General features: G+C 69.9%; 1 protein-coding gene across 1 annotated transcript in view; it reads right to left on the bottom strand.

The window, feature by feature from the left end:
* NPHS1 (NPHS1 adhesion molecule, nephrin) overlaps positions 1 to 3,289 on the bottom strand; it is a 58,578-nt gene extending 55,289 nt beyond the window's left edge. Inside the window, exons 1-2 of the mRNA XM_048501640.1 lie at positions 3,180 to 3,289; positions 1,262 to 1,376 (exon numbers count right to left, since the gene is read on the bottom strand). Of these exons, the coding sequence (XP_048357597.1) occupies positions 1,262 to 1,322 (61 nt within the window). The 5' untranslated portion in view covers positions 1,323 to 1,376; positions 3,180 to 3,289. The remainder of the gene's footprint in view (positions 1 to 1,261; positions 1,377 to 3,179) is intronic.
* Between the last annotated feature and the right edge of the window lie 13,071 nt (positions 3,290 to 16,360).

Raw genomic sequence — 16,360 nt, 5'->3', positions numbered from 1 at the left:
CACAGCTCAAGTGGCAGAGTGGTGAATGAAACCCAGTTCTCCAGATTAGAGTGCACCTGCTCTTAACCACTACACTACTGCTGTTCATCTGGTGAACCTTGTGGCAGAGGGGGAAAGTGAAACCAGCTCCTCTTGTCCAACCTCTGCCCCGCACTGACCCACTCGGACATCTGACCTGACTCAGTTCAGGGCCATGAAGGGTTATGTCTTCCTTCACCACATTTTCCTGACCTCAGACAGCTGCACTGGCCTGCTATTTTCCCCCACAGGTGGCTTAAAAATATGTGTAGAGTTTGGTAGAGTGTTCTCACAGCCCCTTTTCTCCCAACAGAGACCCAAAGCTTATGACTTTGTCCTCCCCTCCTTCATTTTATCCCCACAACAACAATCCTGTGAGGTAGGTTAGACTGAGAAACAATGACTGGCCCAATTAGAAGAAGAAGAAGAAGAAGAAGAAGAAGAAGAAGAAGAAGAAGAAGAAGAAGAAGAAGAAGAAGAAGAAGAAGAAGAAGAAGAAGAAGAAGAAGAAGAAGAAGAAGAAGAAGAAGAAGAAGAAGAAGAAGAAGAAGAGGAGGAGGAGGAGGAGGAGGAGGAGGAGGAGGAGGAGTTTGGATTTATATCCCCCTTTCTCTCCTGCAGGAGACTCAAAGGGGCTGACAATCTCCTTGCCCTTCCCCCCTCACAACAAACACCCTGTGAGGTAGGCGGGGCTGAGAGAGCCCCAAGAAGCTGTGACTAGCCCAAGGTCACCCAGCTGGCGTGCATGGGAGTGTACAGGCTAATCTGAATTCCCCAGATAAGCCTCCACAGCTCAGGCGGCAGAGCTGGGAATCAAACCCGGTTCCTCAAGATTAGATACACGAGCTCTTAACCTCCTACGCCACTGCTGCTCCTTTTAGCTTCTTTGGCAGATGAGGGATTCAAACCAGGGCCTTCCAGTGCTTCTAACCTCTGCCCCACACTGGCTGTTTGAGGAAATAAGAAGCCTTACATTTGACAATCCTGTTCTATAAGCAAACCAGATAAATCTTCAGAAGGTCCCACGAGGGTGTGAAAATGGGGCGGGGGGGCAGAAGCGGTTTGACATGGCCAAATTACCCATTACACAGTACAAAATACTCCCTTTCAGAGCTTCCATCCCTAAAGGGATTCATTTGGGGAAGTTATGAGCCATTGAAGCAGAAGGAGATCAAACTGTACTCCCATCGATTCCGGTAGAACGCTTTCTTTGAGGAGCTGCCCTTCGGCGGAACGTTCTCACCTTCTTCTGTCAGACCCAAGAAAAGGCAGATGAGCATCGCTCCAAGGCCCCAGGGCACCATCCCTACTCCCTGGTGCTTTAGAGGTAAGAATCAGTGTCTTGGGAGGCTGGAAACCTGGAAGTAATCAGAACATTGTGAGGAATAGCATCCTCTGTGACCCAGTAGATAATGTTGACATGTTATCCGCATCTAGGTGACGTCTGGAGTTCTCCCACAATCATAACTGATTTCCAGACAACAGAAGTCAGCTCTCCTGGAGGAAATGGCGACTCTGGAGAGCAGACTCTATGATATATCAAAGAGACTAAGAGACATTGAAGTCCTAGAGTGACATCACCACTTCATTTAGCTCCTTCCCTTTCCCGACTCTATGGTCCCCAGGTTCTGACCTCAGATATCCAGGAATTTCTCAACCCTACCGAAAATCCAACTCTGGGAATTCCATGGACAGAGTTCTCAGTGGAATTTTTTTCCTTGAAAAATCAGCCTAATGGGAAGGGGGATTTGGACAGGGACCACAGCAAAAGGAAAGGGGAAATTAGCATCCCTGCCTGCATCTTCTGAAATGACCCTAGGAGTTGCTATTTGCCCCATTTGGACAAACATACAAGTACACAAGATGGCTACCTGCTAGCTGAAGCTCTAAACCAGTGGTTCTGAAAGTGTGGTTTCAGACCCAAAAATCGATCATAACCAGAGGTGGGATCCAGCAGGTTCTCACAGGTTCCCGAGAGTAGGTTACTAATTATTTGTGTGTGCCAAGAGGGGGTTACTCATTGGTGATTTTGCCACGTGATTTTTGCCTTAGTTACGCCCTCCTCTCAGCAGTAGCGCGCAGAACTTGAAGCAGTCTAGCAGGAGGTGCACCGGTGTGCGTGGCAGTCTGTGCCTGCGTGCATTTGTTTCCTGCCCAAAAACTGGTGCAGCGGCTGCGTCCTTGCCCCCCAGCCCCGCCCAGGAATGCCCGCCCCTGGAATGCCCGGCCACACCCCATCGTGCCACGCCCAGCCCCATTGGCGCTACGCCACAGTTTGAATCCCACCACCATGGGAACCTGTTACTGAAATTTTTGGATCCCACCACTGATCATAACTGCCAAATGAATTTTAAAACTAGGGGGGAGAGGAGGAGGAACACCATGCCCTATGCAAGGAGGCCCCCTGGGAGACTCAGTAGGTTTGTCTTTGTGTGGCGCATGAAACCAGAGGCATACCAAGGGGGGAAAGCGCCCATTGCACTGGTGCGTCCTCCGCACCGTCCCACCCTGGAACCCACCATGCCCCCAGGATGCCCTCGCCACACACCCACAGGGGCGTGTGCCTGGGCATCATGCAACCCCCTCCCCCCCGCCCCCTTGGAGCATGAAACCCTTATGAAATCCAGCTTGTTGCTCCAACGGTGCAATAAATGTATGAATAGACCACATGAAAAGCATATTGCTTGGCCATGCCAACTGGGATGTTCATTGTGGCCATGGGTGGGAGACGCAAGACAGGCAGTGAGGAATAGTTTTGCAACAAGATCCCAAAAGCCGCTATCTGTTCAGAAGTAGGTCCCCCCTTCCAAAAGGCTGAGAATCCCTGCTTTACTCAGAAGACTTGCACGACAAAGGCTGTATTTCTTCATTTACTTACTTCGTTTTCTACACCACCTGTCTCCCCAGGGGGAGCCCAAAGCGGCTGAATCATTCTCCCCTCCCCCTGTTCTTTCCCCACAACAATATTTGGGTTTGAGAATGGGTGATAGTCACCCAGCAAGTTTCCACGGGGGAATTCGAACCTAGGCCTTTCTGATTTTTTTTTTGTCCTGCAGTCTCACTACTGCACCACACAGGCTATTGTCAGTGTCCTGCCTAGACACTAATAAACGATTAGACGCCCCTGCAGAATTCACCCCACATTCTTCCCGTGATCTTACCTTGCTCCCTGCAATAGATGCTCCGATGGTCTCGTCAAAGTGCCTCTCCCAGAGAAGGACTGCCGAGTCAGTGAGATTGCTGAAATTCCAGCTCCTGTCCCTCCTCCACATGCCCCACTGATAGACTCTCACTCTTCTCATCCCACGAATATACAGCACACTGAAAGAGACCCTCATTCCCTGTCACTGAGGAGGTTCCAAGCCAAAGGGTTTCCCCGCCCCTTCAAAAAAATCAATTTCCAAAATGCCATTTTTCGCCAGGTTTTGATTCATAACTCCTTTGTCACCTTCTCCAAGAGGTAAAGATCATTATTATCCAGGACTGTTTGAAATTCATTTAGGGCGATTCCGCACACGAGTAAAATAGGTTCAACCCAGTTGCCTGAGAAGGGTACTAACCTAGGTCTAAGCCATTGTTGTTCCCCACTGCAACCAGCTTGATCCCAGCTCGGAGGGCGGAATCATCCTGTGCCTCTTCGCCGCTCCGTTCCGATTGGCTACTGTTCTACTGCCATGTTCCATCTATCCCCACACATGTTATTAAAAAAACTGCCACAGGAATGGAGGGACGAAGGTGGCATTTTTTGATTGGCCAGCTGTACGCATGCCCGAAACACTCAGCTGTGATTGGCTGAATGGGGGACTCCTGGCACAAGAGATTCCGCACTTTACTGGAATCGAGCTGAGTTCGAGCATTGTTCCCTGAAAAAGTAGTAGTTCCCAACTGGAGTCAGAAATTTGACAGTTACACGGGGCGAAGCTGGTACAAAACCACGTCGATCCCAGTGGTTGTGCGGAGCACTTAGGTCGAACGCAGCTTGAACTTGGTCGATAACGCAAGTGCGGAATCGACCTTAGAGGGATTCTGCCCATGAGGGCTAGGCCCTTTCCACACATGCAGAATAATGCATTTTCAATCCATTTTCACAGTTGTTTGCAAGTGGATTTTGCTATTCCGCACAGTAAAATCCAGTTGCAAAGTGCATGGAAAGTGGATTGAAAGGGCATTATTCTGCATGTGCGGAAGGGGTCTTGGTTTGGTAGGGGTATTCCTAGGATAGGCATTCCTCCAATTGCCCGGAACCGCATTTCTCGTTATTCTATCACCTCAATTTGTTTAATACATCTAACACACAAATTTTGACCTGCTTATCGTGCAGTCTGGAAGGGAAGGCTGCATGGTATAGCCTGATCTTGCCCAATCTGGGAAGCTAAGAAGAAGAGTTTGGCTTTAAACCCCCTCTTCTCTCAACAGTAAGGAATCTCAAAGCTTCTTACAAACTCCTTCCCTTCTTCTCCCCACAACAGACACCTTGTGAGGTAGGTGGGGCTGAGAGAGTTCACTGAGAACTGTGACTAGACCAGGGTCACCCAGCAGGCTTCATGTGGAGGAGTGGGGAATCAAACCCAGTTGTCCAGATTAGAGTCCACCACCCACACTTTAATCACTACATCATGCTGACTGTCAGGGTCAGTACTTGGAAGAGATGCCACCAAGGAAGGCTGTGTAGGAGAAGGCAATGGCAAACCACCTCTACTTCTCCTTTACCCTGAAAGTCCCTTGCTGGGGTCACCAGAAGATAGCTGCAACATCACTCTTTTCCCCCTCCTCCATTTTAACCTCACAACAATCCTGTGAGAGTGGTGAGGTAACTTGAGATTGTGTGACTGCCCCAGTGTCACCTTCTGGGAATTCGACCCCTGCTCCCCCAGATCCAACCCTAATCATTATGCCATGCTGGCTGTCACTGAAATGCTACATGTTTTCTTGAAGCTAGAGAGGGGTTTAACACAGAGGTGGGATCCAGCAGGTTCTCATCAGTTCCCGAGAGTGGGTTATGAATTATTTGTGTGTGCCGAGAGGGGGTTACTAATTGGGTCTGCTTTTCCGTTAGAAATTCCATTAGGTCCAAAAATCATAAAGTCCTGTTGCTTCCTATGTGGCTGGTTAGCGAAGGTAGAAAACAGGATAATTCTCCCTGTTGGGCTGTTTTAAAAACATGTTTTAGAAATCTGGTAAAGTTCCTTGTTTAAGGAAAGTATCCTTCTTTTGATTTCTAGAAACAAAATTAAGTATTTGAAAGTATTAAGTATTTGACATGCAGTCAATTAGAGGAGAAGTACTTGTTTCTGTTGGCAGTAGATGATAGGACTTGCTATAATGAGTTTAAATTATGGACAGAAAGATACCAGCTGGAAATTAGGAACTTTTTTTTCACAGTAAGAGTTTTTTACAGTAACAGAGAAATTATTAATGCCCCGCCCCCGGAATGCCCGGCCACGCCCCTATCGTGCCCCGTCCAGCCCCATTGGCGCTACGCCACTGTTTGAATCCCACCACCATGGGAACCTGTTACTAAAATTTTTGGATCCCACCACTGGTTTAACCCCACCCCCTTCCACACTTGCAGAAGAAGCGGATTGGGTTAAGCTTTGTCTGGCACTTTGCACACACGAATAGTGGAAATCCTACTCAGTGCACTCAATGGGGCTGACGCCAGGAAAGCATTCTTATGATTGCCCCGTTAAAGGGGGCCATCGAGTCATAACCCACTCATGGGGACCTCAATGGATTTCCCCCTCGAGGGATTTTCTAGGGAAGAGATGACCAGAGGTGTTTTACACACGTCCCAATCTTCCTCGCTGGTCCCCCAACCAGGCTCTGAACCTGCTTAGCTTCTGAGGTTTGACCAGATCGGGCTAGTCTGGGCTATTGGAGCTCTGACATTGCACAGCTAAGCAGGTTTCATTCTGTGTGAGATTGTGGCTCATGTGTTTAGGGATGGCAGAATCCTAGAAGCACAGGTCACTGGAGGGATTTCATGACCACTGGGTGATAAAACAATTCTGCAGCAAAGCAAGACAGAAGAGTTAGCAAACGGCGATGAAGGTTTTCAAGTGAATTTTTTGTGGGTTTGATTTTTTTAATGGGATTGGGTAATTGTATTGTATTGTGTTTATTGTGTTGAGTGTTTAGTGAATTCTATTGGATTTTATTGTTATCCGCTGTTGTTGGATTTTATTGCATTCTGTAAGCTTCCTTGAATATGGACAATAGAAAGGCAGGGCATGAATACTTTAAACGAATGAATGAATGTACTAATAAAAGTTTCCTGTCCTGTGCACCTGTTGTGTGTGTCCTGCTATCTCCTTTGGTCAAACAGGTGGTGCAGGTTTTTGAAGCAACACAGCAACCTGCAAGACCGGTTTACCAAAGGCAAAAATATGGTGACTGCCTACATCGCAAGCTCCCTTTCAAATCACCTTCAGTTCTCTAAACATCTCTGGTCTAATTGTGTACTTTTCCCCCTACGTGGGTATCTACTGCACATACAGAAACACCCCAGAGGGGGGTCATTTTTGATAAAGCAGACATGCTACACAACCAGCTATTGCCCCATGTCTGCATTAGAGCTGTGTGTTATCTCTGCCCTCCTAATGAAGGGCAGTAACACCCTTCTGCTTGCAAATACAATTCTGCTATTATCTGATTCCATTAGGGAATAATATAGTTAGGAATACAAAGTCCAGAAAAGCAGCTGTGTTAATGTGTTGTAACAAAACAAACAAACAAAAAGGAGTCTTGTGGCACCTTAAAGACTTATATGTCTATTGCTGCATACTTGAAGACGTTCCATCCACCCAATCACCCCCAAAACCCTCTTTTTTGGTGGGGGTGCATTAATGCACATACGATAAAGCCCCTCCCAAAGGCAGGCAAGCGTCTGCCAGCAGAGGGCAGCAGCATCACACACGCTAAGTTACCAGGTGGCCTGTCAGCCTAGCTGAAGTCTTTAGAGGCTTTCCAAGTTCAAAAAGTAGGACAAAGAAGAACCCTTTTCAAAGGTCAAGCACTCAGGCTCTGCATACAAGGTTACAGGTTTGTTTATGCATCCATCTTTCAAGAGCATCTCTCACAAATAAATGATCAAAAGCAAGAGACCTTTAGCCTGGAAAGTATCCCACCCCCCACCCCCCTTTGCTTGGCAGACCTTTGGCGGAGTTTGCCCTGATGCCCTTGTGTTGGGCTTTATGCAGAAGACACGTCTTGAGAACCCAACCAATCCACTCCGCACTGCCCCAGCGTGTCCTCATTCACCACCAATGTATGTCAGCTGCATTGCAGATCTCACACACCCCCGGCTGCTATTGCATTTGCAATCCGAGCTGATTGTGGAAATGGCAACCACGGCGCCCAGTCGTCTTGCACCGCACGATTCCTGCTCAGCGGGGCACACTGGCAAGAGCCGGCTAGTAAAAGACGTCGGCTCTGAATTTGGTGCCTCTTGGAATCCTCTCTCAATGCCCGACTGGAGGCCCATCTGTGGCGAATCTTATAGGATAATTTCATCAGCGCATCATGCCCCACTGCGCATCTTTCAGCGGCACAAATACCAGTTGGCTGGCCACCTGTATGGCAGAGTAAATTACACAAGCATTATGGATTGTGTGCACATTTCTTTCGCTCTCCTTCCCCCATTTTTCCCCCCTTCCAAATTTGCTCCTAATCACTGGGCACCTCTTTTGAATTGTAATATTTTATTTTAGGAAACGCAGTCTCTTTTGAAAAGAAGTCGCCTCGGTTGTAAACAGGGAAGAAGCCTTCCTCTAGAAAAAAATTCAAAGTGGGGGTGTTTTATTTTGGTTTCGGTTTTCTTCGGATCGAAGCAATGAAACAGAACTAATATCGTAGCAGGTGTTTCTTTATGGGATTAATTGATTGTTATTAATTTCTGCACCACTTTGTGGTACACCAAGCTCTCATCTTTCAATGGTTCCCAGGACAGCCCTTGAGGCTAAAAAAAACAGCGTCGTTTGCTCAAGACCACACAAAGAGGTGCAAGGATGCACAATCTGCACACATGATTGAGGTTGAATATCTCTGGTGTAAAACTGTGCAGTTCTCCTCACCGGCCCAGTAGACGCATTCTCAGAAAGCCACGATTTATTTATTGGTCCGTTGGTTTTATTAAAATGTTTGTACCACACCTTTTCCTTACAGCTCTAGGCTGCTTACAGTTCCAAAAGCTGAAAACATACAAAACAGAAGAACCCTTTTCCAAAGAGCAGCTTCAACCCCAGAAAAAGCCTTCACAAATAAAACAGTCTTCCCGCATGTCTTAAACACTTCTAAGGAGAGCACCCTTCTCACATCCTTAGGGGACCCGTTCCACAAAGAGGGAACCACTGTAGAGAAGAAACGGGCTCGAGTAGATGCAAAACAGGTCACTTTAAGAGGAGGGGCAACTAGATCACAGGTGTCAAACTCGCGGCCCTCCCCCCCCCCACCCCCCACCCCCCCCCCCCCCCGCCCCCCCCCCCACCCCTCCCCCCCCCCCCCCCCACGGCCCCCCCCCCCCCCCCCCCCTGTCCCCCCCACCCCCCCCCCCCCCCGGCCCCCACCTCCCCCCCCCCCCCCCGGGCCCCAACCCCCCCCCCCCCCCACCCCCCCCCCCCCCCACCCCCCCCCCCCCCCACCCCCCCCCCCCCCCACCCCCCCCCCCCCCCACCCCCCCCCCCCCCCACCCCCCCCCCCCCCCACCCCCCCCCCCCCCCACCCCCCCCCCCCCCCACCCCCCCCCCCCCCCACCCCCCCCCCCCCCCACCCCCCCCCCCCCCCACCCCCCCCCCCCCCCACCCCCCCCCCCCCCCACCCCCCCCCCCCCCCACCCCCCCCCCCCCCCACCCCCCCCCCCCCCCACCCCCCCCCCCCCCCACCCCCCCCCCCCCCCACCCCCCCCCCCCCCCACCCCCCCCCCCCCCCACCCCCCCCCCCCCCCACCCCCCCCCCCCCCCACCCCCCCCCCCCCCCACCCCCCCCCCCCCCCACCCCCCCCCCCCCCCACCCCCCCCCCCCCCCACCCCCCCCCCCCCCCACCCCCCCCCCCCCCCACCCCCCCCCCCCCCCACCCCCCCCCCCCCCCACCCCCCCCCCCCCCCACCCCCCCCCCCCCCCACCCCCCCCCCCCCCCACCCCCCCCCCCCCCCACCCCCCCCCCCCCCCACCCCCCCCCCCCCCCACCCCCCCCCCCCCCCACCCCCCCCCCCCCCCACCCCCCCCCCCCCCCACCCCCCCCCCCCCCCACCCCCCCCCCCCCCCACCCCCCCCCCCCCCCACCCCCCCCCCCCCCCACCCCCCCCCCCCCCCACCCCCCCCCCCCCCCACCCCCCCCCCCCCCCACCCCCCCCCCCCCCCACCCCCCCCCCCCCCCACCCCCCCCCCCCCCCACCCCCCCCCCCCCCCACCCCCCCCCCCCCCCACCCCCCCCCCCCCCCACCCCCCCCCCCCCCCACCCCCCCCCCCCCCCACCCCCCCCCCCCCCCACCCCCCCCCCCCCCCACCCCCCCCCCCCCCCACCCCCCCCCCCCCCCACCCCCCCCCCCCCCCACCCCCCCCCCCCCCCACCCCCCCCCCCCCCCACCCCCCCCCCCCCCCACCCCCCCCCCCCCCCACCCCCCCCCCCCCCCACCCCCCCCCCCCCCCACCCCCCCCCCCCCCCACCCCCCCCCCCCCCCACCCCCCCCCCCCCCCACCCCCCCCCCCCCCCACCCCCCCCCCCCCCCACCCCCCCCCCCCCCCACCCCCCCCCCCCCCCACCCCCCCCCCCCCCCACCCCCCCCCCCCCCCACCCCCCCCCCCCCCCACCCCCCCCCCCCCCCACCCCCCCCCCCCCCCACCCCCCCCCCCCCCCACCCCCCCCCCCCCCCACCCCCCCCCCCCCCCACCCCCCCCCCCCCCCACCCCCCCCCCCCCCCACCCCCCCCCCCCCCCACCCCCCCCCCCCCCCACCCCCCCCCCCCCCCACCCCCCCCCCCCCCCACCCCCCCCCCCCCCCACCCCCCCCCCCCCCCACCCCCCCCCCCCCCCACCCCCCCCCCCCCCCACCCCCCCCCCCCCCCACCCCCCCCCCCCCCCACCCCCCCCCCCCCCCACCCCCCCCCCCCCCCACCCCCCCCCCCCCCCACCCCCCCCCCCCCCCACCCCCCCCCCCCCCCACCCCCCCCCCCCCCCACCCCCCCCCCCCCCCACCCCCCCCCCCCCCCACCCCCCCCCCCCCCCACCCCCCCCCCCCCCCACCCCCCCCCCCCCCCACCCCCCCCCCCCCCCACCCCCCCCCCCCCCCACCCCCCCCCCCCCCCACCCCCCCCCCCCCCCACCCCCCCCCCCCCCCACCCCCCCCCCCCCCCACCCCCCCCCCCCCCCACCCCCCCCCCCCCCCACCCCCCCCCCCCCCCACCCCCCCCCCCCCCCACCCCCCCCCCCCCCCACCCCCCCCCCCCCCCACCCCCCCCCCCCCCCACCCCCCCCCCCCCCCACCCCCCCCCCCCCCCACCCCCCCCCCCCCCCACCCCCCCCCCCCCCCACCCCCCCCCCCCCCCACCCCCCCCCCCCCCCACCCCCCCCCCCCCCCACCCCCCCCCCCCCCCACCCCCCCCCCCCCCCACCCCCCCCCCCCCCCACCCCCCCCCCCCCCCACCCCCCCCCCCCCCCACCCCCCCCCCCCCCCACCCCCCCCCCCCCCCACCCCCCCCCCCCCCCACCCCCCCCCCCCCCCACCCCCCCCCCCCCCCACCCCCCCCCCCCCCCACCCCCCCCCCCCCCCACCCCCCCCCCCCCCCACCCCCCCCCCCCCCCACCCCCCCCCCCCCCCACCCCCCCCCCCCCCCACCCCCCCCCCCCCCCACCCCCCCCCCCCCCCACCCCCCCCCCCCCCCACCCCCCCCCCCCCCCACCCCCCCCCCCCCCCACCCCCCCCCCCCCCCACCCCCCCCCCCCCCCACCCCCCCCCCCCCCCACCCCCCCCCCCCCCCACCCCCCCCCCCCCCCACCCCCCCCCCCCCCCACCCCCCCCCCCCCCCACCCCCCCCCCCCCCCACCCCCCCCCCCCCCCACCCCCCCCCCCCCCCACCCCCCCCCCCCCCCACCCCCCCCCCCCCCCACCCCCCCCCCCCCCCACCCCCCCCCCCCCCCACCCCCCCCCCCCCCCACCCCCCCCCCCCCCCACCCCCCCCCCCCCCCACCCCCCCCCCCCCCCACCCCCCCCCCCCCCCACCCCCCCCCCCCCCCACCCCCCCCCCCCCCCACCCCCCCCCCCCCCCACCCCCCCCCCCCCCCACCCCCCCCCCCCCCCACCCCCCCCCCCCCCCACCCCCCCCCCCCCCCACCCCCCCCCCCCCCCACCCCCCCCCCCCCCCACCCCCCCCCCCCCCCACCCCCCCCCCCCCCCACCCCCCCCCCCCCCCACCCCCCCCCCCCCCCACCCCCCCCCCCCCCCACCCCCCCCCCCCCCCACCCCCCCCCCCCCCCACCCCCCCCCCCCCCCACCCCCCCCCCCCCCCACCCCCCCCCCCCCCCACCCCCCCCCCCCCCCACCCCCCCCCCCCCCCACCCCCCCCCCCCCCCACCCCCCCCCCCCCCCACCCCCCCCCCCCCCCACCCCCCCCCCCCCCCACCCCCCCCCCCCCCCACCCCCCCCCCCCCCCACCCCCCCCCCCCCCCACCCCCCCCCCCCCCCACCCCCCCCCCCCCCCACCCCCCCCCCCCCCCACCCCCCCCCCCCCCCACCCCCCCCCCCCCCCACCCCCCCCCCCCCCCACCCCCCCCCCCCCCCACCCCCCCCCCCCCCCACCCCCCCCCCCCCCCACCCCCCCCCCCCCCCACCCCCCCCCCCCCCCACCCCCCCCCCCCCCCACCCCCCCCCCCCCCCACCCCCCCCCCCCCCCACCCCCCCCCCCCCCCACCCCCCCCCCCCCCCACCCCCCCCCCCCCCCACCCCCCCCCCCCCCCACCCCCCCCCCCCCCCACCCCCCCCCCCCCCCACCCCCCCCCCCCCCCACCCCCCCCCCCCCCCACCCCCCCCCCCCCCCACCCCCCCCCCCCCCCACCCCCCCCCCCCCCCACCCCCCCCCCCCCCCACCCCCCCCCCCCCCCACCCCCCCCCCCCCCCACCCCCCCCCCCCCCCACCCCCCCCCCCCCCCACCCCCCCCCCCCCCCACCCCCCCCCCCCCCCACCCCCCCCCCCCCCCACCCCCCCCCCCCCCCACCCCCCCCCCCCCCCACCCCCCCCCCCCCCCACCCCCCCCCCCCCCCACCCCCCCCCCCCCCCACCCCCCCCCCCCCCCACCCCCCCCCCCCCCCACCCCCCCCCCCCCCCACCCCCCCCCCCCCCCACCCCCCCCCCCCCCCACCCCCCCCCCCCCCCACCCCCCCCCCCCCCCACCCCCCCCCCCCCCCACCCCCCCCCCCCCCCACCCCCCCCCCCCCCCACCCCCCCCCCCCCCCACCCCCCCCCCCCCCCACCCCCCCCCCCCCCCACCCCCCCCCCCCCCCACCCCCCCCCCCCCCCACCCCCCCCCCCCCCCACCCCCCCCCCCCCCCACCCCCCCCCCCCCCCACCCCCCCCCCCCCCCACCCCCCCCCCCCCCCACCCCCCCCCCCCCCCACCCCCCCCCCCCCCCACCCCCCCCCCCCCCCACCCCCCCCCCCCCCCACCCCCCCCCCCCCCCACCCCCCCCCCCCCCCACCCCCCCCCCCCCCCACCCCCCCCCCCCCCCACCCCCCCCCCCCCCCACCCCCCCCCCCCCCCACCCCCCCCCCCCCCCACCCCCCCCCCCCCCCACCCCCCCCCCCCCCCACCCCCCCCCCCCCCCACCCCCCCCCCCCCCCACCCCCCCCCCCCCCCACCCCCCCCCCCCCCCACCCCCCCCCCCCCCCACCCCCCCCCCCCCCCACCCCCCCCCCCCCCCACCCCCCCCCCCCCCCACCCCCCCCCCCCCCCACCCCCCCCCCCCCCCACCCCCCCCCCCCCCCACCCCCCCCCCCCCCCACCCCCCCCCCCCCCCACCCCCCCCCCCCCCCACCCCCCCCCCCCCCCACCCCCCCCCCCCCCCACCCCCCCCCCCCCCCACCCCCCCCCCCCCCCACCCCCCCCCCCCCCCACCCCCCCCCCCCCCCACCCCCCCCCCCCCCCACCCCCCCCCCCCCCCACCCCCCCCCCCCCCCACCCCCCCCCCCCCCCACCCCCCCCCCCCCCCACCCCCCCCCCCCCCCACCCCCCCCCCCCCCCACCCCCCCCCCCCCCCACCCCCCCCCCCCCCCACCCCCCCCCCCCCCCACCCCCCCCCCCCCCCACCCCCCCCCCCCCCCACCCCCCCCCCCCCCCACCCCCCCCCCCCCCCACCCCCCCCCCCCCCCACCCCCCCCCCCCCCCACCCCCCCCCCCCCCCACCCCCCCCCCCCCCCACCCCCCCCCCCCCCCACCCCCCCCCCCCCCCACCCCCCCCCCCCCCCACCCCCCCCCCCCCCCACCCCCCCCCCCCCCCACCCCCCCCCCCCCCCACCCCCCCCCCCCCCCACCCCCCCCCCCCCCCACCCCCCCCCCCCCCCACCCCCCCCCCCCCCCACCCCCCCCCCCCCCCACCCCCCCCCCCCCCCACCCCCCCCCCCCCCCACCCCCCCCCCCCCCCACCCCCCCCCCCCCCCACCCCCCCCCCCCCCCACCCCCCCCCCCCCCCACCCCCCCCCCCCCCCACCCCCCCCCCCCCCCACCCCCCCCCCCCCCCACCCCCCCCCCCCCCCACCCCCCCCCCCCCCCACCCCCCCCCCCCCCCACCCCCCCCCCCCCCCACCCCCCCCCCCCCCCACCCCCCCCCCCCCCCACCCCCCCCCCCCCCCACCCCCCCCCCCCCCCACCCCCCCCCCCCCCCACCCCCCCCCCCCCCCACCCCCCCCCCCCCCCACCCCCCCCCCCCCCCACCCCCCCCCCCCCCCACCCCCCCCCCCCCCCACCCCCCCCCCCCCCCACCCCCCCCCCCCCCCACCCCCCCCCCCCCCCACCCCCCCCCCCCCCCACCCCCCCCCCCCCCCACCCCCCCCCCCCCCCACCCCCCCCCCCCCCCACCCCCCCCCCCCCCCACCCCCCCCCCCCCCCACCCCCCCCCCCCCCCACCCCCCCCCCCCCCCACCCCCCCCCCCCCCCACCCCCCCCCCCCCCCACCCCCCCCCCCCCCCACCCCCCCCCCCCCCCACCCCCCCCCCCCCCCACCCCCCCCCCCCCCCACCCCCCCCCCCCCCCACCCCCCCCCCCCCCCACCCCCCCCCCCCCCCACCCCCCCCCCCCCCCACCCCCCCCCCCCCCCACCCCCCCCCCCCCCCACCCCCCCCCCCCCCCACCCCCCCCCCCCCCCACCCCCCCCCCCCCCCACCCCCCCCCCCCCCCACCCCCCCCCCCCCCCACCCCCCCCCCCCCCCACCCCCCCCCCCCCCCACCCCCCCCCCCCCCCACCCCCCCCCCCCCCCACCCCCCCCCCCCCCCACCCCCCCCCCCCCCCACCCCCCCCCCCCCCCACCCCCCCCCCCCCCCACCCCCCCCCCCCCCCACCCCCCCCCCCCCCCACCCCCCCCCCCCCCCACCCCCCCCCCCCCCCACCCCCCCCCCCCCCCACCCCCCCCCCCCCCCACCCCCCCCCCCCCCCACCCCCCCCCCCCCCCACCCCCCCCCCCCCCCACCCCCCCCCCCCCCCACCCCCCCCCCCCCCCACCCCCCCCCCCCCCCACCCCCCCCCCCCCCCACCCCCCCCCCCCCCCACCCCCCCCCCCCCCCACCCCCCCCCCCCCCCACCCCCCCCCCCCCCCACCCCCCCCCCCCCCCACCCCCCCCCCCCCCCACCCCCCCCCCCCCCCACCCCCCCCCCCCCCCACCCCCCCCCCCCCCCACCCCCCCCCCCCCCCACCCCCCCCCCCCCCCACCCCCCCCCCCCCCCACCCCCCCCCCCCCCCACCCCCCCCCCCCCCCACCCCCCCCCCCCCCCACCCCCCCCCCCCCCCACCCCCCCCCCCCCCCACCCCCCCCCCCCCCCACCCCCCCCCCCCCCCACCCCCCCCCCCCCCCACCCCCCCCCCCCCCCACCCCCCCCCCCCCCCACCCCCCCCCCCCCCCACCCCCCCCCCCCCCCACCCCCCCCCCCCCCCACCCCCCCCCCCCCCCACCCCCCCCCCCCCCCACCCCCCCCCCCCCCCACCCCCCCCCCCCCCCACCCCCCCCCCCCCCCACCCCCCCCCCCCCCCACCCCCCCCCCCCCCCACCCCCCCCCCCCCCCACCCCCCCCCCCCCCCACCCCCCCCCCCCCCCACCCCCCCCCCCCCCCACCCCCCCCCCCCCCCACCCCCCCCCCCCCCCACCCCCCCCCCCCCCCACCCCCCCCCCCCCCCACCCCCCCCCCCCCCCACCCCCCCCCCCCCCCACCCCCCCCCCCCCCCACCCCCCCCCCCCCCCACCCCCCCCCCCCCCCACCCCCCCCCCCCCCCACCCCCCCCCCCCCCCACCCCCCCCCCCCCCCACCCCCCCCCCCCCCCACCCCCCCCCCCCCCCACCCCCCCCCCCCCCCACCCCCCCCCCCCCCCACCCCCCCCCCCCCCCACCCCCCCCCCCCCCCACCCCCCCCCCCCCCCACCCCCCCCCCCCCCCACCCCCCCCCCCCCCCACCCCCCCCCCCCCCCACCCCCCCCCCCCCCCACCCCCCCCCCCCCCCACCCCCCCCCCCCCCCACCCCCCCCCCCCCCCACCCCCCCCCCCCCCCACCCCCCCCCCCCCCCACCCCCCCCCCCCCCCACCCCCCCCCCCCCCCACCCCCCCCCCCCCCCACCCCCCCCCCCCCCCACCCCCCCCCCCCCCCACCCCCCCCCCCCCCCACCCCCCCCCCCCCCCACCCCCCCCCCCCCCCACCCCCCCCCCCCCCCACCCCCCCCCCCCCCCACCCCCCCCCCCCCCCACCCCCCCCCCCCCCCACCCCCCCCCCCCCCCACCCCCCCCCCCCCCCACCCCCCCCCCCCCCCACCCCCCCCCCCCCCCACCCCCCCCCCCCCCCACCCCCCCCCCCCCCCACCCCCCCCCCCCCCCACCCCCCCCCCCCCCCACCCCCCCCCCCCCCCACCCCCCCCCCCCCCCACCCCCCCCCCCCCCCACCCCCCCCCCCCCCCACCCCCCCCCCCCCCCACCCCCCCCCCCCCCCACCCCCCCCCCCCCCCACCCCCCCCCCCCCCCACCCCCCCCCCCCCCCACCCCCCCCCCCCCCCACCCCCCCCCCCCCCCACCCCCCCCCCCCCCCACCCCCCCCCCCCCCCACCCCCCCCCCCCCCCACCCCCCCCCCCCCCCACCCCCCCCCCCCCCCACCCCCCCC

The sequence above is a fragment of the Sphaerodactylus townsendi genome, linkage group LG06, assembly GCF_021028975.2.
Source record: "Sphaerodactylus townsendi isolate TG3544 linkage group LG06, MPM_Stown_v2.3, whole genome shotgun sequence".
In the NCBI taxonomy this organism is placed as follows: Eukaryota; Metazoa; Chordata; class Lepidosauria; order Squamata; family Sphaerodactylidae; genus Sphaerodactylus; species Sphaerodactylus townsendi.
The sequence above is the reverse complement of the archived record's forward strand: the minus strand, read 5'-3'. Positions and strand labels throughout refer to the sequence as shown.